We start from the raw sequence: 24699 nt of genomic DNA on the forward strand, positions 1-24699 counted from the left end.
CACTTAGCGGAGACATCTAATGTTCTGCAAGAAAATACTGGAGCCAGCCTTGACTTCAGTGGCTTTTTCAAAAGGAAATTATGAAAATTGCCGCGGGATTCATCTACTCATCTCCAAAGAAATGAATCTCTCCGACTGTTTCTGGTTCAAGGCTTTTCCGTGGGATTGCACCTGAGACGGTGCTAACGGAGAGAGAGATGCACCTCGGACGGTGATGCAGTTATTTGTGTGTGTGTGTGTGTGTGTGTGTGTGTGTGTGTGATGCATGTGTGTAGGTGCATGTGTTCACAAGCAGAGGCCAAAGGCGGACACTGGTGTCTTGCTCTGTCACTCTCTACCTTACTCCCTTGAGGCAGGGTCTCTCCTGAAGCGGGAGCTCTCTGTTTCTGGCTAGGTCAGCCAGCCACTGAGCCCAACAACCTTCCCATCTCCAGCCCCACCTGAGCTCTGGGGTAGCATGAGCAGCCATAGCTGGCTTACATGGGTTCTGGAGATCTGCAGGCAGGTCTTCATGCTCGCTCAGCAAGTACTCTTACCTCTGGAACCATGTCCTCAGCCCCTTAACTTTCCATTTTGATGTCATTTCAGAAAAACTCTAAGAATAATACAATAATTTCTACAAACCCTTCACTTAGGCTGGAGAGATGGTTCAGAGGTTAAGAGTACTGACTGTTCTTCCAGAGGACCTGAGTTCAATTCCCAGCAACCACAGGGTGGCTCACAACCATCTGTAATGAGATCTGGTGCCCTCTTCTGGCCTGCAGGGATATGAGCAGGCAGAACACTGTATACATAATAAATAAACAACATAATAAATAAATAAATATTTTTAAAAAACCTTCATTCAACCTGGGAGGTCACTATTTCAACATATTTACCCCATTCTCATTCTCTCTCTCTCTCTCTCTCTGTTTTGAGACAGGGTTTCTCTGTGTAGCTCTGGCTATCCTGGAACTCACTTTGTAGACCAGGCTGGCCTTGAACTCACAGAGATCCACCTGCCTCTGCCTCCTGAATGCTGGGATTAAAGGTGTGCAACACCACCGCCTGGCCTTCTCTATCCTTTTTGACAGTAAGTTATAAGTACAACATCCCCCAAACATTTCTGGGTACATCTCCCACATATATGTGCATTTTTTCTTTCACAATCACAGTGTCGTTATCAAAACTGTGAAACTGACATGGGCCCAACACTGTCCACAATGTAATTTCAGTCACAATTTATTCCATTTTATTTTAATTAGTTTTACTCATTAATTTTGGTTATCATAAGAAACACACCAGATATGGTGGTGCACGTCTGTCATCCCAGCCTTTGGGAGACAGAGGCAGCAGGATCTTGAATTTGAGGCCAGCCCAAGCTATATAGCAAGATTCTATCTTGAGTAAATCAAGAGAAAATAGACACTAGTTATTAATGTACGCAGAGTACACACTCTCACCATAGCCCATGACTGGACTACATGCATATTTTCTATTTAGTTCTTACATTAAACCCATGAGCTATGTAACACCTATCACCACCATTTTATAAATGAAAAACATAAACCTTGGAGAGTTCTAGTCATATGCCAAAGATGGTAGTTTACCCTGGGTACTTAGCTGATAATGAACAGCCAGTGGGTGGCAGACCATGCTTTGAACTACCAGACACCCACAGCCATGTGTCCTTAAAGATCATGTAAACTGGTAATTCTACAATGCAAAAGGTTATAAATAAAACATATTTTTGAGAAAATTTTAGCAGATTCCAGGACTAGAGACAATTACCTTGGAAACAAATAAATGTAAACATGGGGCCTGGAGATGGCTCAGTGGTTAAGAGCACTGGCTGCTCTTGCAGAGGACCCAGGTTCAATTCCCAGCACCCACATGGCAGCTCACAACCATTTGTAATTCCAGTTCCAGGGAACCTGATGCCCTCTTCTGGTCTCCATGGGTACCAGACAAGCAAGTGGTATACAGGCATACACACCTATAGGTTTATTAGACCTCTAAGCATATTTGACAGAGGATATTCAAACACATATTGAAAATCGACCCCTGATGGACACATTTGTTACTAGAGCTGACAACACTGTGTTGTAAATTCTTCTCTTCTCTTCTCATGGCAGTAGCATGAATTGTCCCACGTGTTTATTTTCTATGCAGAAATTGGCAAACTTGTTCCATCAAGGGAAGCTAGTAACTGATTTTAGTTTTACACATCACAGTCTTGTCGCACTCGGCTCAGATGCTGTGCTATGCAGGATCCACAGATGATACATGAGTAAAGGAGTATGGCTATTCTCCAGCAAAACTCCATAAACCAGCCAGGAGTAGACTCACAGCATGGTCCAAAGTCACTCATCCCACACAGCCAACTAAAGCAACCTCACTTCATTGAGGAGACATTCATTGGTATTTACAATTGCAAGAAAGATTTAAAAAAAAAGATTGCACTTAAATTTTGAGCAATGCCTGACCTTTAGTTTTATAGGAGTCGCATGGTTTATTTTCTTCACTGTCAGTTATGCTAAGAAGATTAAGAAAGAACAGAGACTGAATGACAAAAATAACTTATATGTAAGAATTACTGTAGATTGACACTGGAAACTGCTTCTGAGGCATATTAGTGCGGAAGACATGGCTTAAGGGGGGCAGAGTGAAGCTCAGAATCCCCTGCATGTAGTGCCAGCCACACCGCAGCAAAGTCTCACTGGGGAGATACAAAGCTAAGAAACAAAGCAAAAGGAAAGAAACCAATATTAGAGAATTAAATTCAGGAGTTGATATGAAGTTATATATGAATTAAGATATTTTAGTCAAGTAGCCATCTCTAGCAGTAGTATGAAAGATAGCAGATAAGTCTTCTCTTAATAAGATTTTTCAGCAAGTTGAGGTCACAGAACGGGAGCCCGCAATCTCTTTAAATTAGCTGCAGCTTTGTTACTACAATTTTACTAGGAATCAGGCACCAGAATGGCTGCATATTATGTGTGTGTGTTCACACAGCAGATGAATAAATGGACACATATATACATACAACATTGTTACTCTTTGTATAGTATACAGAATGCATATATTACAGGTGTGTACATATATACAGTATATATGTAGTGTTTGTATTTTCACTCTGCTTTCTTATAGCACCCAGGACCAACGACCTGGGGTGGCCCCACCCACAATGGGCTGGGCCTTCCTACATCAATCACTGACTAAGAAAACACACTACAGGCTTGCCTGCAGCCTGATTCTATGGAGGTATTTTCTCAACTGAGGTCTCCTCCTTTCAGATGACTTTAGCTTGTGCCAAGCTGATGTATATAGAGAGTGTATATAGAGATATGTATTTTATGCCTATATGTTAGCTATAGAGAATAAAGAACAATAAGTAGTGTATTTGTAACAAATATCTACATTTGATTTCATTAAATCTCCTCAGCAAAAGGTTAATTATGAGACTCGGGGCACAGTTCAGTGGTAGAGCACTTACCTAACATATGTGAGGCCCTGAGTTGATCCCCAGTATTGTAGAAAATACATAAGTATAAAGGTGAAACCCTCAAAAATTCAATGAAGTAAAGACTTAGTAAAGATACTAATATATTTTAATGTACTTTTTAATCAATTGATAAAATTATGTGTTTATTATGTTTAGCACATGTATAGATTGAAATATGTATAGATTATAGAATGATGAAATAATTACATGTTAATTATGTGGATTACCTCAAAATATGTATCACTTTTTTGTGGTGAAAACATTTGAAATCTGCCCTCTGGGGGCTGGAGAGATGGTTCAGCAGCCAAGAGTGGGCACTGCTTTTGCAGAGGACCTGTGCTCAGTTCTCAGCACCCACATCGGGTGGCTCACAACTCCCTATAACTCCATCTCTAGGGGTTCCGATGCCCTCTTCTGTCTTCCAGATACTGCACCCACATGCACATACAGACACATATACAGACACACCCAATGAAAACTTTATTTTCAGTAACCTTCAAAATCAACACAGTGTTATTTGCTGTAGTCACAGGCTTAGTTTTCCATTGTGGTGAGGTAACTTAGCAGGGAGAAAGACTGAGTGAACTGGCTAGTTTTATGTCAGCTTGCCACATCTAAAGGAGGAGACTTCAACTAAGAAAATACTGCCACAGGATCAGGCCGCAGGCAAGCCTGTGGTGCGTTTTCTTAATTATTGCTCAATGTAGGGAGACTCCACCCCCAGGCTGGTCCTGGGTGCTATAAGAAAGCAGGCAGAACAAGCTTCTATGGCTTCTGCATCAGCTCCTGTGTCCAGGTTCCCATCCAGTTTGAGTTCCTGTCTTGGGCATCCCTCAGTTGACTGCAACTCAAGACATGTAAGCCAAATAGACCCTTTCCTCTCCATGTTGCTTCTGGTCATGGTGTTTCATCACAGCAACAATAGCCCTGTGGTTTTGACCACAGTTGCTGAAGTCTTGGTCCAGCTTTGGTTGGTTCTGTTGCAGTGGGCCTGTGGTGAGGTGGATCACCTTGGCACAAGTATGTGATGGGGGAAATTGTTCCTTCATGATGGCCAGGAAGCAGAGAGAGAGAGACAGGGAAGGTCAGGGTTCTACTCTCCCCTTCAGAATCACATGCCTGCTAGAAGTACGATCATCTCCCATTGGCTCTACCAGCTGTGCCAAGCCGTCAACACACAGATTCAAACCATAACCATCCCTGTGTTGTAAAATAGACCTCTGATCTAATTCATGTCCTTTGCTCAGCGTCTCCCCAACCCCACCCATCCAGCCCTACTAACCACTGACCTATCCCCCGCTTCTAGACCATCAGCCCTTTTAGTGTGTAATGAGACCATGTGGCGTTATCTTCCTCCGCTTGGCTCATTCATTTACTGAAGATAATGTCCCATGGGTTTATCCAGATTGTTGTAAGTGGCAGGATTTCTCTTTTTAAAGACTGAATATTATTCCATTATGAGTATATACTATGTTTCTTATGCACTCATCTGTTGGTAGACACTTGAATAATTTCCTGTCTTGGCTGTTACATGCAGGGCTGCATCAGATAGGGAAGTGTGCAGGTAACTCTTCAAAACACTGATTCCATTTCCTTTTGATATATACCTAGTAAGTGAACTGTTAGATCACGCTCCTAATTTTTTGAGGAACCTTAAAAATTATGAGTATGCTGTTTTGCACGGGAACCATATGCAAAGGTTTCTCCTCCACGGCCTTTGCTGCTTGTTTGCCGTTGCTCTGGTCACGGCCGTTCTGACAAGTGTAAAATGATGCAGATTTTAGCTTGCACTTCTTTGGCAGTTAGCGATAATGAGCATTGCCCTGCACATCTGACAATACTTTACAAATCTTCTTTTGAGAAATATCTATTCAGATATTAACCATTTTACTCTACTTTTATTTTGCATTTGTGTGTTGTGTTGTTTGTCTTGGTGTTGTGCATGCAGGTGTGTACTTTGGACGGATGTCTTTCTCAACTGCTCCCCCATCTTATTTTTTAAGACAGGATCTCTCACTGAACCTTGATGCCATTTCAGGTAGATTGGTTCACTAGCAGTCCCTGGGGTCCTGTCTCTGTCTCCTGAGCACCAGTGGTACAGACATGTGCCATCACACCTGGCTTTTTAAAAATTTATTTTATGTGCATTGGTGTTTTGCCTGCATGTACCTCTGTGTGATGCTGTTGAATTCCCTGGAACTGAAATTACAGACAGTTGTGAGCTGCCATGTGGGTGCTGGGATTGAACCTGGGTCCTCTAGAAGAACAGCCACTGCTCTTGACCGCTGAGCCATCTTTCCAGCCCCCACACCTGGATTTTCCGTGGCTGCCAGGAATCCAAACTCAGATTCCCATGCTTGCATGGGCACAGCTGAGTTGTTTATGTTTCACTGACTTGAGACTCTGCCCCGTATTGAATATGTGGCTCGAAAATATTCTCCACAGTTCTGTTGGTTGCCTCCTCCCCTGTTTAGGGCTTCATATTCAGGTCTTTTTTCATAATTGTTCCAATAGTGTATAGAAAAGAAAGTTCTGGATCATAGGCATCACTCAGTGTGTCATTTAGTCTCCTTCCCCTGGAGGAACTTTACCGTCTGTGTCCATTGACTGGCATTTTGATGAGTACAGGCTAGTCATTGAGGTGGCTGCCTCTCAATCTAGGATTGTCTGAAGTTTCCTCATTACTGGATTTAGAATACATTACACAGTCATGCTGTGTCTTGCTTGGGAGTATCACATCTGGAAGTACCTTGTGTCCATGTTTCTGATTATCGGGGACATTAACTTTAATCATTTGGTTGGAGTGATGTGTGCTAAGTTTCCAAGACAAAGACAATATATTCTATTCCCCCTTCCTAATCAGTAAGCATCTTGTGGGAAGGTTCTTCACTACCTTCTCCCTCCTAGCTTTAGCTTTTATTAATAATCCTTGCCAGGCTCTGTGGTGATATTTTAATTGTGATGAAATGTGATTTTATTTGTATGCTAATAAAGTTTGCCTGGAGATCAGAGGTCACATAGCGAGGCCGCATAGCCATAAACAAAACTCAGGCAGTGGTAGCACACGCCCTTAAACTGATCACATGGCAGGCAGAGTATCTGTGTGGTCAAGGACACAGCCAAGCGTGGTGACAGTAGCCTTTAATCCCACTACCAACCATAGAGACCTGAAGGTCTGTAGACAGACAGTGACTAGGAAGTCATGTGGCTGGGTTTAGAGCCAATGAGAAGGCAGAACAGGAAGACAATTAAAAACACAAGTTAGATGGGAAGAAGCTGTCTCTGGGGAGGCAATGGCGGTGAGGTGGTAAGATAAGGTAGTCGTGGCTCTTTGCTAACGCTCTGATCTCTTTGGCTATTACCTCTGTATTTGGCTCTGTGTTTCTTATTTAATAAGACTGTTTAGAAATTTGTCTACAAGGCTCTCTTATGGTGATGATGGTTGCCAAATGCTGACATATAAAAGCCATCAAGCCTTGTTCAATTGGCTGGTGATTTTTTGCTTCAAAGGAGAACTTGACTTTCTCACTTCCTATTGCTGTGCGTAAACACGCATGTTAGTGTGGACTTGTGGACTCTTGTTCATCGGGTTATAATCTTTTACTATCATTAATCTGGATGCTTAAATTATCCGCGATCTGGCCAGCAGAACCCTGAGTCCTTCCTTTAGCGGCCTTGCCCTTCTTTGTGCACTGTGTCACTGGGATGAAGAGACTCCGTGGAGTCAGCCAAACTTCCAAAAAGTCTTAGATTCTTTTTTTAACGGATGCTCATTGCTACATGAGTGCCATGTGCTTCTTTCCCATCGTTTATTAATATGATTGTGGCTGGGGTGTGATGGTGTGTGCCTGTGATCCCAGTACTTAAGAGATGGAAGCAGGAGGATCAAGAGTTCGAGACCAGCCTGAGGTACACAGTGAGACTCTATCTCAAATTACACCAGAGATGAATTGTGGCATTCTCTTTGCTATCCTGGAATAACATATAAGTAACCTGTACATATAGTTAAAAAAAAAAAAAACCAACCAGCCAACCAACCTCTCTCTATGCCCTCTATAGCAGACAAATGAGGCACATTCTTTATAAACAAATGATCCACACTTCAGTGAGTTCACAGTGCTATGCCATGTGATGTGATGAAGGCCTCCCTGGCTGACTCTCTACCTCTAATGAGCAAGTTTGGATATAAGAAAAAGAAGATAATACATGATCGAGCACTATAGTCTCTCGCTCTATTTACTGTTTCTCTCTGTTTGGCTCTATTCTCTGTGTTTGCATATTTGACTACATTCTGTATATTTAAAACTATTTCCATATGTAGGCACCAGACAGTGTATTCATGATAGGTTTGCCATAAGTCACTGTGCCACTATCCTGAAATAGTAAATATACTCAATAAAATTTCAGGAACAAAAAAGGGGGAAATGCAATTTTTTTCCCTCTATCTACCCAGCTCTTTTCTCAATTCAAACCAGAAAAATTCTCCCTGTTTCTACAGAACACAGAGCAAGGCTCTGGTCTATCTTTATGTCATCTATAAAACAGCCTTTCACATTCAGGAAGCCATGACAGGATGACTCAATACATTGATGTCTTTCTGGAATCCCTGGACACTGCCCACAAACTGCCAGTCATATGCTCTAGTCACGGTGACAATGACAAACGCCACTAGGAATTTCCAAGACCCTTCCTAGGTGGCAGTGATAGCTTTCTTGAGACCATGGGCTAACCTAAATGAAGCAAAAGCATTTTCATCTCAGTACCTTAAAAATGCAAACCTCATATATTGCTCAGAGGCATTTAATTTTTAATACAGTCCTAGAATTGTGTCTAATTCAATGCATTTGCCTGGTTCCCACTTTACCTTCTGAATCAAAATGAGCCTTGTCTGTCTCCCTGCCTGAGTGGGGAGACAGCTGAGCTCACTGCCTTAGGTGACCCAAACTTGCATCCAGAGTGTTCCAGGAAGGCTTGTGGCTTCTCAGAGCATGATCACCAGTTTGCCAGAAAGCATGAAGAATTGTGGAAGCCCTAGACAGAAGACTTCTCAGTAAGGTCAACAGTCAAAAGCCTCCATTATACAGAAGAGGGAACTGAAACCCAGAGAGGAGAAGAAATGTGGCCAAGATGTACAGAGACTTGGAAACACTAATTAGGCTTAGAATGGAAGAAACTGGTGTTGAAGAAGTTCTGGGGACTGGGAAGGACCTGAGAATGTGAAATCCACTTTCCCTTCTAGATGGGTCCCTCTTTTCCTAAGTGGGCAACTGAATATGTTTCAAAGCAGTTCACCCACCAAGTGCGACAGTTGTAACTAAATATCCCTGAGTCGCACCCTTCACCCTGTATCTCACCCCTTCTCTGCTCTCTCTGGGCATGATTTGGCCCCCTAGGTCCCAGGGAACATGCATGTTCTCTGCAGACTCTGTGACAGACCTTGACGAATTCTAAAATGGTCTCCGTGTCTCTTGAGCATTGAAAGCTGTAGTCTGCGTGCGGTGCTGCTGTTAATGAGCTGGACACACCTGACACGGCTCTTCTCTCTGAGGAACAAGCAGGATACAAGGAGGAACACACGTTCTGACCTCCATTCCCTCAGCACTGTCATCTAAACCAAGGAAACACTGGGCTGTGGAGCAGCCCGCATAGGCCGCAGCTGCTACCATTGCCTTCACACTACGTAAAACTTAATAACGACCTTCTCAGAGGGCTGTGGGAACGGTGGCAAGAGATTGAATTTTAATAAGCCAGGCAGTGGTGGTGCACACCTTTAATCCCAGCACTCCAGAGGCAGAGACAGGTGAATCTTTCTAAGTTCGAGGCCAGCCTGGTCTACAAAGCTAGTTCCAGGACAGCCAGAGATGCACAGTGAAACACCCTGTCTCGAAAAACAAAAATGAAAACAAACAAACAAAAGAATGAGGTGCCCCCCCCCAGCACAGTGACACTTCTGTTAGTTTATTTCCCCCTCCTTCCCCAACATGGCATGCTTGAAGCAACCTCCTAATACTCAGCACAGAAGACCAGGGGTAAAAGTGGTCCACCTCTGTGCCCCTACTCTTCACCCTTTGTTCAGATAACCACACAGTATTTTAAAGTGCGTGGGCGAGGGCTGGGAGGATGGCTCAGGGATACAGTGCCCTAAAGGGAGATGGAAACAGGAGAATCCTGGGCGCTCAAGGCCAGTGACCATGGCGTATACATGGGAGTAGGCAGCCGTGAGCAAAGAGACCCTGTGTCAAGGTGAAAGGCATGGTGGTCCTCTGACCTCCACCATGCACTACGGTATGCATGCACCCACAAACATGGTTACACATATCACACTCATATATACACCTATGGAATATTTAATTACATGGGCCAAATATAAACAGGGAGCTCATGCTTATTTGGATAAAAGGCAAAGGAGAAAGAAATGCTGCCATCAGTTGTGATGTCACTGACTAACCTGTCCACCGACCAATGCCATCATCTTGCTTATCCCGTATTTTGAGATGAGAATCAGTCTACCTTATTAATGTGAAGAGATGTCCATGCCTATTGGTGCTCTTCAAGTGCTCTATAATTTGAAAGTGTCCCCTGGCCATGCATCCAGGAAAGTTCATTAGATGAAGACGTCAGCGTGGGTGTGTGACAGACACCGTCATTTCACTAAGTGTTTCTTCTGTGATGGTTCACCTGGGGTATTATATTCTGGTAGCCTGTGGTGGCTGTCCTCCTGGGAGTGACACTGCCATCCTGTCCTCAGTGAGGCCTGCATAAGGAAAGTGGGTCAGCTGGGGCTTAGTGCTATAATTCCAGGATGTCATAGGTGGGGCATGAAGACCAGGAGTGTCGCCAGCACCAGCCTGGGCCACATGAGACTGTTTCAAAAAACAAGTGTTGTTGGGCTGTGGTGGCGCACGCCTTTAATCGCAGCACTTGGAAGGCAGAGCCAGGCGGATCTCTGAGTTTAGACTCACTCTTTAGACCAGGACAGCCAGGGGCTACACAGAGAAACCCTGCCTCAAAAAACCAAACAAAACAAAAGCAAAACCGAACAAGAGTCCTTTCCGTGTGTGGAGGCAAGGATCTATGGATCTAAGTCTTGGGGGATCTAGGTAAGGTGCCAGGGTCAAGAAACAGAGCCCTCTGCCATCAGGGGTCAAGTGGAGAAGCCTCCACTCCAAGGCTGGGCAGCTTGTGAAGAAGAGTGTGTAGCTGTGCGCTCTTCCACTGATTCCCATTCCCCTCTGCAAGGCTTGAGCTGTTGGTTAGGTTGTTTATATTGGAAGAAAGAGCTGGGGCCTAGGTGTGGTTCGGAGCCAAGCAGGGATCCAGCCTCCCCTCTCAGCCCTCAGCTCCTTGTTGATGTAACTGTGACCTGTGGGATGCTCCTGAAAGAAAAACATTTAGAGGGATGGTGGGCAAGTCAGCTGTCACTCAGAAAGCAGTCCTCTGTAGCCCCTCTTGGGATCATCATGGAAGAGGATGGTTTCCTCACAGATGATCCAAGGTGACAAGACCTCTCTGTCAGAGGTGGGTGAGGAAGGAGGGTTGGGGGGCATCTCCTGTAAGGCCTCCCTCCGCAGGTGCTTAGCCCCAGCTCTGGTTGTCCAATGCCTGCCCACATCCTTGAAATATTGCCTCTGTAGCAGTGAGAATCCCTCTGTGCTAGCTCAGCTTCCAGCCACCAGCTCTCCTTTCCAGGTGATCAAAGGATGGTGACAGCAAATCCCTTCATGTCAACACCTGCAGGCCTCCATTGAAGGCCACACTCACCTGCGTGGAAACCCAGGCCTTGCTAGGGCATCCTGACCCCATTCTGCTGGTGGAGACCACCCAGCAAATGACAGTCCCTGTGCGGGAATCTAGACACTTGACGGTTGGCCTGGGGCTCTCACAGTCTACACAGGCTTCTCTGCACAAGCTCAGAGCCTTCCCAGACTCTGCTCTGCCATCCCTGTCTGTCCACTTGAGGACCTGAGACAGCCACACCCACCCATGGGCCATGCCACTGACGCTGAGGACAGCAAGCAAGGGACCACACTCATAGCTTGATTTTGTTATTCCCGCTCCTGACCTTTGGCTGTATCATTCAAGCTCACTTGACATCTAGGGGCCTCAGTACTTTCTCTTGTAACATCATTAAAAGCAGTCTCCCCACCCCCACTGCCCCAACACACAGCACAAAAGAACAAAAACTATTTAATGCCTGTGGATTTCTCATGGTGTGACTATGAGGACTAAGTAAAATGACAAGCATAAGGCCCAGTGTAGGTGCTGGGAGACGTTGTTCTCAATACATATTGATAGCATTTTAAAGTATAAAGCTGTGAGCATTCCTCCAGGAACTAGCATGTAGATGCTGAAAGTTGATGCGGTTCAGCAGAAAAGGCTTGGGTTTGGAAATTTGAACACACACCCATGTTTAGATCCTGGTTCTCTGGAGTACAAAATGTGTGACCTTGGAGAAATAAATTATCTTTTAAAACCCAGTTTTACAGCCAGGTGCATGCCTGTAATTTACCCTAGCATTTGGGAGGCTGAGGCAGGAGGATTAGGAGTTCAAAGCCAGCCTTGGCTACATAGCAAGTTTGACCTCTGAGAACCTTGGATTCATTTTTTTATAACATTATCACTATCAACATAACATATGAATATCACACACACACACACACACACACACACACACACACACACACACACACACCAAACATACAAAAGAACTTAAAACTTAATGTTATATGAGACTGTCTCCAAAACCAAAACAACACCCCACCCCAAACCTACAAGTTTGGCTTGCTTTAGAAAATACTAGGTTTATGGTGAACTATGTGGACCTGTGTGCACATATGCACACGAACTATATCTGGCCTATAAAAATGGCAATTTCATACAGCTTACCCTTTAGTGCCTACTTTATAGTGTTGCTTGTAAGAGCTGAACGTGGTGTGTGAGAAATGCTCGCAGTCTTCAGGGTGACTGGGAAGCTTGTGCAGTGATGTTGGTGATAAAGGGAAGCCAAGGGAACCATTGAGTGTGTAAAGAAGTGTCAGAATGGATTGGCTGGTGAGGGGTGCAAGTGTGTGCTTGTGTGTGCGCGTGCGTGCGTGCGTGCGTGTGTGTGTGTGTGTGTGTGTGTGTGTGTGTGTGTGTATGACAAAGCAGGTAATCTCAGGTCTCTGGCATAGGCTCATGCATGGATGGTGGCAGTGCTCACTGAAAACGTAAGCACAGGAGGAATAGATTTGAAGGGAAAGATGAGTTTACTGAATGCACTGCGTGTCATGATGAGTCTGCAGCACAGGGCAACACTGTCCAGAGATAGTGAGTGTTACCTGCATCCAGGGAGACTTTAACAGACGCATGCGTAATCAATCCCCAGGCTTAGCATTCAAGGCACATGAATGTTAGTCTAACATCCTGGACACAGCATGACAGATTGAACAGAGGAGATGGTAGGCAGGTTCTGAGAGGTATCAGCCAAGTCCTGCTCTGTGTGTAGAGGACACAGAGAGGCAGGACAGAGCAGACAGGAGACTCAACATGTCATGATCGTTCCCTGCCCTGAGAAGTTAGTAGTTACCTCAGCTTCTCATGAGATTGGGAGAACCTGTTAGCTACAAAGCACACGAGTAGAGCTAGCTGTTCCTCACCTCATAGTGTCAGATTTCAACTATGCACGTGGATGTGCTTAGTCTTGTGACTAAGACTGCCACTTTGTCTGACAGGACATTGAGATGAAGGGCACCTGGATGGAATGTTGCAAAATACGACATTGATCAGTTTAATGTGAGGATTGCTGTAGGAATACAAGAGATGTGGGAATGCAGTGTCGGGCAGTAGGAAGAAGACTTGAGCCCATGATCTCAAGTGCTCTTGACTGTAATGAAGTTGTATATACTTGGAAGTGAACTAAAGATTATTTAGCCAGTTCATTAGCAGGAAATCCTCACAATTAGAAAAACGCTTTAGCTGGAGGCGGATCTCACTCAGCAGTTGAATGTTGGATTCAGGATTGGCGCAGTTGTGAACCTTTCTGTTACCTCGCAGGAGACCAAGGGGACTCATGAGACCAGGTGCCAGCTGGGACCGTGAACCCTGGAGGGAGTGGTCCTAGAGGTATAGGAAACATGAGCTTGACATCACCAGGATCCAGCTGAGGGTGGGTAGACAGGGCCTAATCATTGATGGGATAGCCCAAGCATGTACTTAGACCCCAGCCAAGGTGGTTAGGATGCACCTCCAAGAGGAACACAAGGGATGTTGGGGAAACCGAGGCAGGCTGGTACAAATTGGAATAAGCTGTAGCAAGTAAATGCTGGCTAGTACTGGATTATTCTTGAACTGTTGGGAGCAAGCATCACCCCTCTGCTGGACAGACAAGGATACTGACATCCCCAAGACAAACAGCTTGGGCAGGTCCAGCAGGCAGTGCTGCAGTGTGGATGTAGTTTGAGCCTGTGCCCCAAGAGCTGAGTGTTGGGAGCTTGGTCCCAATGTCACCGTGCTGGGAGGGTGGAAGTCCTTAGGTCACTTGGAGGTTAAGGCAGTTCTCTAGGACCTTCTCAAAAGACCACACTGCTACAGAGTGAGTTTCTAAGTCACTATTGGGATTCCTGTCTGGCCATGTGATATCTCCCTCTTGAATATGATGTTATCTGCCATGAGACCTTCACCAAAGCTGATGTGATTGATACCCTTGAGCCTCCCAAGCTGTGAGCCAAATAAACCAGTTTTGTTTTTTTTTTTCCACAAACTACCCAGCCTACAGGAACAGAAACAGACAAGTTTTCCCAGAAAGTGTCTGTACTGAGATTTGACTCGCCATCTATCAAAGCCTTGTAGCCTACTGTAATCCTTGTCCCCCAACAGGCATTCAGGTACATGGACTTGGTCACAAAAGGAAGCAGCTGCCTGAGGTCCTTCCTGCACTCAGAGGACATGCAAAGCCTCTGGGATGGCATGTTTCAGGCCACCAAGTCAAGCTTAGTATCTACTTGTTAGGGAAATGAAGCAGGGTGGGTGGGAGCTAACTGAGGCTGGAACCATGGGAAGTGTGAGGAATGTCAGGCAGGGCTGACCCACAGGGCTGGCGTCCTCAGTCCAAAGGCCCTGCAGGGGTAGACGGACAAACACAAAATAACTAGTTCCTTCCTACTGAGCAGAGTTTATGGCCCCAGATGGGTGCTCAAGTGGCTTTTTGATTGCTCCCTAATGATGCATAGATTGTCCCGCATAAACTTGAACTTATCAAGAGTGACATTCATCCATGAAATCACTTGGCATGGCATTTGAAGTAAAGCAGGTGGAGGGCCCTTTGCCTCTAGCTTCACCGGGCAGTTTATGTGCTGTCCCTGCTTCTCAGGTAAAACTTGAAGCATCTTCCAAAGTAAAGGAAGAGCTGGAGCTTCCAGCCCACCTGCTGACTGGGCAACCGCAGGCTTCCTGCATGGTACCTGGGCCCACTTCCTTGCTTTCCGTGGAGTGGTGATTTGGAAACACAGGTTACTCTGCATAGCCCAGAAATGGGTACTACCACTCAGCCCATGTACGTGTTGTTCAGAAAAGAGCACTACTTCCAAAAACTTCGTCAGAGTCCCCAGTTCATTCTGGTGGAGAGAACTTTGGGCTGGGAGTCTGAGGACTTTAATTCTGTCTCTGTTGCTAGTTATCTGAAAGCCTTGGGCAAGTCTCTGTGCCTCTTGGCCTTGGTTTCTCTGTTTATAAAGTGTGCACGTGCAAAAATGAACACTTGTGTGCAGTGACATTTCCTTCCTGGGCCTCGAAGGGCTGAGTGTGAAGGACAGCTGGATGCAGGCAGCATGGTGGAAGGGAAAAGACCCGCTCAGAGGGATGCAGGCCAGGCCAGCACTCTCATGACTGCACTGTGCATGTAGGTAAGAAAGAGGGTCTGAGGGGCCAGGAGAAGCCGTGGGCAAACACACACGAAGGGATGGGAGAGGGCCGGGCAAGGGTAGGAAGGAGGCTGCCGGGGGTGGGTGAGTCAGGGCTGTCCGCCAAAGGAGGGCTGCTCCATGGAAGCCGAGTCACACATGGGCGGCCAGCAACAACTCCACGGGAATACTTAGTGCCGTGTCTTCTAAGCCAACACTCATCCGTAATAAAGCTGCAGGGCATTCCTTTTTTCAATTTAAAAATTGCAATTTAGGTCTTCTGAACTGGAATCCTTCCAGAGCCAGCTCCAGTGTCAGGCACCCTCCTTTCCACATGGTCCATGGCTCCCCTTAAGTCAGAGCTGAAAGGGTCAGGAGCTACACCACTCTGCACACGCTATCCTGATTCCCAGTTTAAAATCCAGGGCTCATCCTTGCCAGACTGGGAGAGTTTCTGTATCAAAATTAATTTTCTTGAGGAAATATTGAACAACATGGTTAAGGAATGAGGTTACAGAAGCTGAGATTAACTTCATGGCAAGAGCTGATGATCAGTTCAGGATGACTCGGCAGAAGAGCCCCTCCCCCAATCTCCCCAGTGATACCCGCTCTTTGCCATATTCCCTCAGTCTGTACCTGGCACAGCACCACCTCCATGACTGCTGAAGCCCTAAACCCTGAGATCTTCCCTCCCCCACCTTCTTATATCTATCTGGTTACTATGGGGTTCCTAGCAACCTGCCTCCTCCCATCCCCCTGCCCCAGTACCACTATCCCTGCCCCTGTTCAGGCCTTCAGGGATCCTGTGGCCATGACATCTTCTTGCATCAGATTCAGATCTCCATGTGGCAGTTCTCGTGGGAGCCCATGTCCATCTCCAGTTGAAAATCCAACAGTTGCCTGCAGGTCAGGCTCGGAAGAGAGGTGTCACCATCTCGGAGCCCTTCCTAGACTCCTTCTTTATTTTCCAAGATGATCTGGTTTGTGTCAGCCATCATCATCTGGTGACTGCATGTCTCTCCCAAACTCTAGACTCACACGTCCAAGTGTGGAGACTTGGATGAGAATGTCCCCCATAGGCTCCTGTATTTGTACACTTGGTGCCCAGCAGGTGGCGCTGTTTGGGGAGGTTTAAAAGGTGCAGCATTGTTGAGAGAATGTGTCACTAGTGGTGGGTTTGGGGAGTTGACTCATGCCATTTCTAGTTAGCACTCTCTGCTTCCTGCTTATGGTCCAAGATATGAGCTTTCAGCTTGCTGCTCCGGCCATCCAGGCTCTCACCCCCATGAAGCCATTAGCCAAAATAAACTCTCTCTCTCCCTAAGTTCCCTTGCTTGAGTCATGGTATTTCATTACAGCAGCAGAAAAGTGACTAAGGCACCAAGTGACATAAACACTTCCCAGCTGTGTCCTTGTGCCCCTCTACCTGGCTCATCACCTTCCCCTGCCCCCACTCCAGACTCCCTGCTAAATCCTCCTAGTTCCCCAACCAAGGCATTGAAGAGTCCCTCGCCCAAGGGTTGTTAGCTTCTTGTCCCTGTGATGAAACGCTGCATCCAAACAACTGAAGGGAGGACGGACTTGGTGTGCTCTTAGACTTGCAGAAGTTTAGGCCCGTGGTTGTCTGGTCCCATTGCTGTGGGCCTGAGGGAAGGTTAAACATCTCAGAGGAAGTGGGAGAGCAGAGCAGCTCACCTCATGTGGGTGGGAAGCCGAGAGGGTGACCATCGTCTCCCACTAGACTCCACCCCTGCAGCTCCCCACCTCCCAATGGTCTACTTGAACTATTTTAAACTTTTTAAAAAATGGTTAAGTGGTATGTATTTGGGGGGTGGGGGAGGATGTGCACATGAGCGCGAGTACCTGTTGGAAGAGGTGGCATTCCCCAGAGCCAGGGTTGCAGGTGGCTGTGAGCCTCCTGATCTGGGTGCTGGGAACTGAACTCTGGTCCTCTGCAAGAGCAATGTGAGTTCCATACTGCTGAGTCATCTCTCCAGCTTGTCCACCCACATTCTGAGTTCATCAGTGAGTTAATCTGCTGATGAAGGCAGAGCCTCGGGTCTACAAAGCCCCACCTCAGAACATTGCCATACTGGCAAATGAGCCTCTGAGCCTTTGGAAGGAAACAGTTCGTATCTGAACTGGAACATTCTAGTTTTACGTGTTTTCCTCAAGCCTCCCTCCTTCCTCCAGTCCCACTGTCCAGTGCCAGCATTTCCTCTCAGTCGGTGGACATCTGCGCCATCCAGGACATTTTCTATCCAGGGCCTGGAAGATCTTTCCATAATACACATCAATTAGTTCCTTCCTTCTCAAAAACACGTTAGCAAGTCCCCGACTTTGCAGAGCATCACTTAGAGTTCGTGAAATGATATTCAAGGTCCTTACCAACCAGGCTAACCTCTCATACCCAACAGTAATCTATTCATTTTGGACATGGACTCTAGAATCTGACTGCCTAAGTTCGAACCCTGGCTCCTCACCCTATTGGCTGTGTTACCTTTGGGAGGTTAATAGACATCTCTGGCCCCCATTTTCTTGTCTATAAAATAAGACAGTTGTGAGGATTACATGCGATGAAGTGTGTAGAACAGTGCCTGACCCATACGTGGTGTCTCGAGCTGTCCACTCTGCCTGCTGATCTCATGAGTGGGAGTCGTGTGTCCCTGACACTGGTGACCCCTCTCTTGCTGGCCTCTGTCATTGGCCATCTCCTAAATGTCCACCACTTTCTCCTGCTTTGTCATCTGCTCAAGTTCTTTGTAACCACCTCAGTGCACCTCCCACTTTGCCCCTCACATGGCCCACGTTGCTCTCCCTGTCTGGCCTTGGTCACCTACGTGACAGCTGCCTTCAGTGATAGCTGGGCTCAGAAATTGTCTTGCATACGAAGTGGTGGGCTTTCCCTTGGGTAAGTCTCAGACTCCACAGCTGTCAGGATTGGGCCCCTGTGTCCTGTCCAATGTACCTTTTGTCACACCTACTTCATCTGTCAAAGCCTTGTTTGTGCCTGTGACACCAAGGGCCCGGGTTGTTAGGATGGAATGCAGATCCTCCAGTATGACAAAGCACGGCTCTAACTAGCTTTGACATCCCCGGTGTCATCGTAATTCAGAGGTTGTCCCCACGCCTGCCTCTCAATGCTAATGATGCTTTGTGCCTTTCTAGTCCAGCTGCTGGATTCCTCCAAGTGCTGCGGCTTGCTTCTCTCCCATGCCCCAAGGCATTCCAAGTCTCTTATCCACAGCCCGCTCTCACATCGTCCCCGGGTGCTGGTGGTAAAGCGCAGCGTGACCTCCCGGTATGATTAATGCTGCTTGTGGGTCTGTGACACAGCCCCCAGGAGAGGTGATGTCGACATAAACCCCTGCTCAACACCTGTTAGCAGCCTGAAGCCCAGGACCTTCCATTGAGCCCTTAATTCTACAGGTGAACACAGCAGAGGCCAGAAGGTCCAGTGACTTTCCATGGCCACACAACAGTTAGAAATGACCTAGCAACACTGGAGCCCAGATCCAGACTTTGTTGGCTTTTGCTCATTTTTTCAGCTCACCAAAGACTAGTTAAGAGTAAATACGAATGACAGAGTTTACCAGCTTCGTCTTTTTTTTCCGTGTGTGTGTGTGTGTGTGTGTGTGTGTGTGTGTGTGTGTGTGTGGTGTGGGATGTAGGATGTGTGGTGTGGGATAAGGGATATGTGCATGTATGTATATGTGTGATGTGGTGTGTGTGGTGTGGTGTGTGTGGTGTCAGATGTGTGGTGTGTGTATGTGTATATGTGTGTGTGGTGTGTATGATGTGTGTGGTGTAGGATGTGGGGTGTGGTGGGTGTATGTGTGTAAGTAGTGTGTGGTGTGATGTGTGTGGTGTGTATATGTGGTATGCGTGGTGTGTGTGCATATGTTTTTATGTGGAGACCAGACATGCACATGTATGTATGTATGTAATGTGCATGCAAAGGCCAGAGACTCCTGCATGAATCTGTAGAACTGTTCTTTACTTTAGCTTTTGAGACTGCTTGGAGCTTATCAGCTCAGCTATGCTGGCTAGTCAAGGAGCTTCTGGGATCTGCCTGCCTCAGTGCTCCCCACCCCACCCCACCTCTGGAAAGTGCCACCACGCTGCGGGGCCACATACGTGGGCTGCAGGCACTCCTCCAACAGAGCTGTCTTCTCAGCCGTGGCTCCATCATTTTTAGACTGTAAAGTTCAGTCGTCCAAGCATCACCACCATCCAGCTGTAGAATGTCTTAACTCTTGAGTAACTGAACCATTTATTAACCACCACCACCCCCAACCCAGGCCTGGCAAACACCCTTCTACTTCTGTATTCTTAAGAATTTGACTTTGGGGACCTTGAATGGTGAGACTCTACAGGACTTGCCCTTTTGTGTTTGGCTTGTTTCTCTTCAGAGTCCTCAAGGTGCCACCTTCTTAGCATTCCCTTCCCTTTTAAGGCTAATAATACCCCATTTAAGTAATGTTGGAAATTTGAACGGACTGGCTTTCCCAGATGCCTTTCCAAAATATCCACTAGGGGGCAGTAAAAGATGCAGAAATTTTCTATAAGCCTCCTGAGTGCTAAGCAAGCTGGCCAAGGCATCTTCTGTGTATCTCTCTCAGCCATCCGTGTATACAGTTACAAGATAATGGATTTCACATTCGACAGCAGAGTTGGATAAACCAGAGATACCATCAGCTGTAGTCTGAGCCGTCTTGCTCACATTCTGGCAAACACCAAGGCATAGAACTTCATTTCAGATAGTGGCTTCAGATGGTATTTTTGGCTTAATTCACTTTAGTCCAGTGGGTCCCAGTGCTCACGTGAAAATCACACATACCCAGGTCTCAGCTGAAATCAAGTCAAAATTTTCAGTGGGAGGTGAGGGTGGGGGTGGGGTCCAGAGATAGAAACTGTATTTAATGTCAGTCATTGGAGGGGAAGGTGTCTATGGAGGTAGGGGGGGGGGGAGGGGGCAGAAGTCAGAGGATATGAATTCTGGAAAGTCTTTCTTGCTAAAGAAGTGGCTGAGGGGACTGAAGATATAGGGGCCTCATTTCCTAGGCCTTGTGTGAGTGTGTGCGCGCGCACGCAGGCCAGAGAACAAAGCCAGATGTCTTTCTCAATTGCTCTTCACCACTTTTTTGTTTGTTTTGTTTTGGAGGCAGAGTCTCTCACTGAGCCTGGAGTTCAGCTAGCCTGGCTGCCCAGCGAGCCCTGGGGACCCTCCTGTCTCTGCTCCCCCGTGCTGGGATCACAGGCTCACACCACTGTGTCCAGCTTCCTGTGGTGGGGATCGAACTCGGGTCCTGATGGCATGGCAGTTCCTTTAAGTACTGAGCCTAGTGGCACTTGCTTCTGACCACACTGCCAATCCAGACAGGAGATTTGGAACTGGACTATCCCAGACAGCTCTGAGACAGCCATCTTCAGGGTGAGGTCAGAGCCCAGACGTCACTAATGCCTGGGATACCAAGAGAACCTTTCCTACAGAAGTCAGAAAATAGGTCTTTGATTTTATCTTATCAAAAATAACAATGGCCAAGTGAACTTGTTCTTGTCCCAGTTGCCCACTAGCCAGTTATGGGACCCAAGGCAAGTCCTGTTCCTCTCTAAGCCTCAGCCTCCCCTTTGAATTATGAGTGGATGGGATGATGTCGATCTCCAAGGATCCTTTTGGTTCAGAAAATTCAATGGTTCTATTAGAATTAATAATCTTGATTTGTAGTGACAACTCTGGCAAAGAGAGAAGAAATATTCAACAGTGTAATAAATGACAGGGACTATTGACCATGTAGTTTAATTTATTTAAGACACATGCCCCAAATTCAAAGGAGAAAATATCACTCCTGATAATATATTGAACTGTTAGTATCATTGGCCTAGAAAAAGCTTCCCAGAGGCAGAAATTGCCCGTCAGTGCAAACTTGACATTTTTCCTGGCTGATCCATGGCTGCCACTTGTCCATTGCACTCATATTTGCCGTAAAGGCCATGCATGTGGATGCCTTGGATGAATATTAAATAATGGCAGAAACGTCAAGGTCACTGTTGCAGGAAAGGCTCTGTGAAGGGCCCGGGAGCCTGCATTGATCTCTTGTGAAGTTCCATTCTAGAATCCTGCTGACATGGAGGAAACAATTGATGTGAACCATTATTAAGGCTTTAAGTGTTTCTCCATTGTTAAGGATCTTTTACAAGCCCAAGGAATCGGCAAAAGCTTCAGTTAGAAATATAGGCCAGTCAAAGAGATAAGTACATTCTAGAGCACAGATGGCCTGGGTCAGGCTTGCACAGCAAAGGCAAAGGCTGGCAGTGGATGTCACCGGCTCTGCCTGCCTCTGGGCGCTGCTCTTGGTGACAGCTCAGAGCAGAGCTTCCATGCCAGAAGCTGCAGAGAGCAAGGCGTCCTCTATGCCTTTGTCCATCTTTACATGTCCCCACTGAAAACCTCCTCTCTCAACATTTCAGTTATCAACTTCCATAGCTTCCCAAAGCTCCCCAACATGGCTGTCTTAGCACCTGAGCCTGGCTGGTTTGTAAAGAATAGAAGTATGTCTTTCAGCTGCACAGTCCAATGTCAAGATGCTGGTAGCTGGTGAAGGACCTTTTACTGCATCACACGGTGGCAGAGAGCATCATAGGACAAGACATGGCAAATGTGCTAGCCGGCAGTGGGGAGGGGTGGTCCCTCGCCCTTTCTCATGAAGCCACCAGTGCTGTCACGGCCTCTGTTCTAATGACCTCTCCAACTTTACCCGCTAAGTTTCCACCTTGAGATACCTCAATATATGCATATGGGGGTTAAGTTTCCACCATGAGAGCTCCAGGGGAACACCTTGAAGCCATGGCCTAGAGGAATCAGGTACCTATAAATTATACACGATCACAGGTCCAGATCTGAACTGGCCAAGTGCCTGGGTCATCATGGGAGTCACCTGCTGACCCAGACCGGGGAGGAGGGCAAATGCTGCAGATGACAAAGTAATTCTCCAAAGGTTAGATCGGGGGCTTGGCCAATCTGTGAGACGCACATCAACCAGAAAACCTGTTTCTTATGTGCTTGCTCGGGGTGACCGCACTCAGTCCTTTGCACGTTTCAGTTGGTCACATCTTTATATTGTCCCATTGAGGGTTGAAAGGGACATGGAGGGAGGCACAGGGCTCTGGAGCTGTCGGTCCAGGACTCAGTCCCAGCTCTGCCACCTCCCCCAGTTAGAGTGGCTGGGCTTTTGTCACTCACACATCAGCTTTTATTTTCTCATTGAACCCTTAGCCCAATCTTACCCTGAGCTGAGGATGTAACTCAGGCAGCCGCATGCTTGCCTAGCATGCACAGTCCGGCACTACATAAGCCGGGGTGATGTTTGCTTATCTGTAATCCCAGCACTTGGGAGTTGAAGATAAAAGGGTCAGGAGTTCAAGGTCATCCCTAGCTACAGAGCAAGTTCAAGGCCAGGTTAGACAAGGTACCCTACTCAAAACAAAGAAGATCAGGAAAGGAAAAAAAAAAAAAGACAGTATTAGTTCTATTTAGCAGGTATGGAAGGTAGAGAGAAATAATTTGTACCGTAAATGACAGCAGCAGGCCTTGAACCCGGGCAGGCTCTTTCCTCTCACACATAACATCTACACCCCTCTATAACATCTACACCCCGTGTTTTCTGGGACAGTTTGATGAAGTAACTAGTGTAAGGTGCCTAATATGACACCACAGGCACTCACAAATTGTATTAAGCCATTGTCATTGTTATTAGTTATATGACTCATGCAAGAATACAACTAAGGATTGGCAAAGTGACTTGAACTCAGTCCTGTGACTGCCTTTCTAATCCATGTTCTACCTCCCTCTAGAGACTGAGGACCGTCCCATGTCACTGTACCCCCGATGGCATCATCTCTGTGGAAGACACCTAGTGAGCACTCGGGGAGGGCGGTCTCTGACACAGTGCTAAAGGTCTTTCCCCCCCCCCCCCCAGGTCCGGATGGTGAAAGATGGTGACCCGTCCTGGAAGCCCACTTTTATTGTGAAACCGGATGGTGGTTGTCAGGGTGATGGAATCTACCTCATTAAAGATCCCAATGACATCCGCCTGACTGGGACCCTGCAGAGCAGGCCAGCAGTAGTCCAGGAGTACATTTATAAGCCTCTCCTTATTGACAAGCTCAAGTTCGACATCCGTCTGTACGTCTTGCTGAAGTCATTGGACCCCTTAGAGATTTATATAGCCAAAGATGGACTCTCTAGATTTTGTACAGAGCCATATCAAGAGCCGAACCCCCAGAATCTGCACCATGTCTTCATGCACTTGACCAACTACTCGCTGAACATCCACAGTGGCAAGTTCATCCACTCTGACAGCGCCAGCACAGGCAGCAAGAGGACTTTTTCGAGCATCCTCTGCAGACTCTCCTCCAAAGGTGTGGACATCAAGAAGGTCTGGTCTGACATCATCTCCTTGGTGATCAAGACGGTCATCGCCCTGACCCCGGAGCTCAAAGTTTTCTACCAGTCAGACATCCCTACAGGGAGGCCAGGGCCCACCTGCTTCCAGGTAACCATGACAGCTTCCATCCTCCAAGGAAGTGCTCCTTGGCCAGCTATGGGATGAAGGATGGGGTAGGATGGCCAGACGTAGGCATATAGGTGGTGACTGCTATGGGCTTTTGAAACCTCCAGCCCGACTTCCACCTTTCTCTTTCCTGTGTGGCTTGGGGCAAGCCACTGCCCTCACTGAACTGTAGGTCTGTAAGATTGCTGTGAGGACACGTGTGTCATTCACTCTCCATCCATCCAACAGTCATTACTGCCTGCTTAGTGGGGGCCAGGCATTGGTGTGGAATCCTGCTGCCCAGTGCTAAGAATCCACACTGGGAGAAAGAGCAATTGAGAAGCAACTGATAGTGTTACAAGTGGTTGAATCAAATAGAAAATGGAGCAGGTGCTATGGGATTGTGGACCCATCTACCATTCCTGGCTGAGTCCAGAAAGGCTTCCTGAAAGCTTAACTAAGAGATGACGTGAGAGAGAGTGGATAGGAACAGCCACAGAAGGTCCTAGGTGGAGACATGTTGCTTTGGAGGTAGAAGAAAAGAAAGCCTGGTGTGTCTGAGATACGACAGAAGTTCACTGTGGCAGGTCGGGTGAGGCACAGGTGAGGGATATGAGAGAAAATGAGGAGGGAAAGTAGGTTAGGGACAAGTGGTGGAGAGCCTGAGGGCGTGGCAGCCACCAGAGGCTTATAAACAGACTACACTCAGCTTTTCACATTCTCAAGGACACAGTTCCATGACCTGTGGGTTAGGTACTGAGCCAAGGCTAGCTGCAAGGAGACT

The 24699-nt window shown here is 46.8% G+C and overlaps 1 protein-coding gene across 6 annotated transcripts in view; it reads left to right on the forward strand.

Moving 5' to 3' along the window:
* Ttll11 (tubulin tyrosine ligase like 11) overlaps nt 1–24699 on the forward strand; it is a 231062-nt gene that overhangs the window by 53266 nt on the left and 153097 nt on the right. For all 6 annotated transcript variants that reach the window (XM_042277207.2, XM_076568500.1, XM_076568503.1 and 3 more), the window contains exon 4: nt 23343–23918. In XM_042277207.2, the coding sequence (XP_042133141.2) occupies nt 23343–23918 (576 nt within the window). The remainder of the gene's footprint in view (nt 1–23342; nt 23919–24699) is intronic.

The sequence above is a fragment of the Peromyscus maniculatus genome, chromosome 4 (assembly GCF_049852395.1).
Source record: "Peromyscus maniculatus bairdii isolate BWxNUB_F1_BW_parent chromosome 4, HU_Pman_BW_mat_3.1, whole genome shotgun sequence".
Taxonomy (NCBI): domain Eukaryota; kingdom Metazoa; phylum Chordata; class Mammalia; order Rodentia; family Cricetidae; genus Peromyscus; species Peromyscus maniculatus.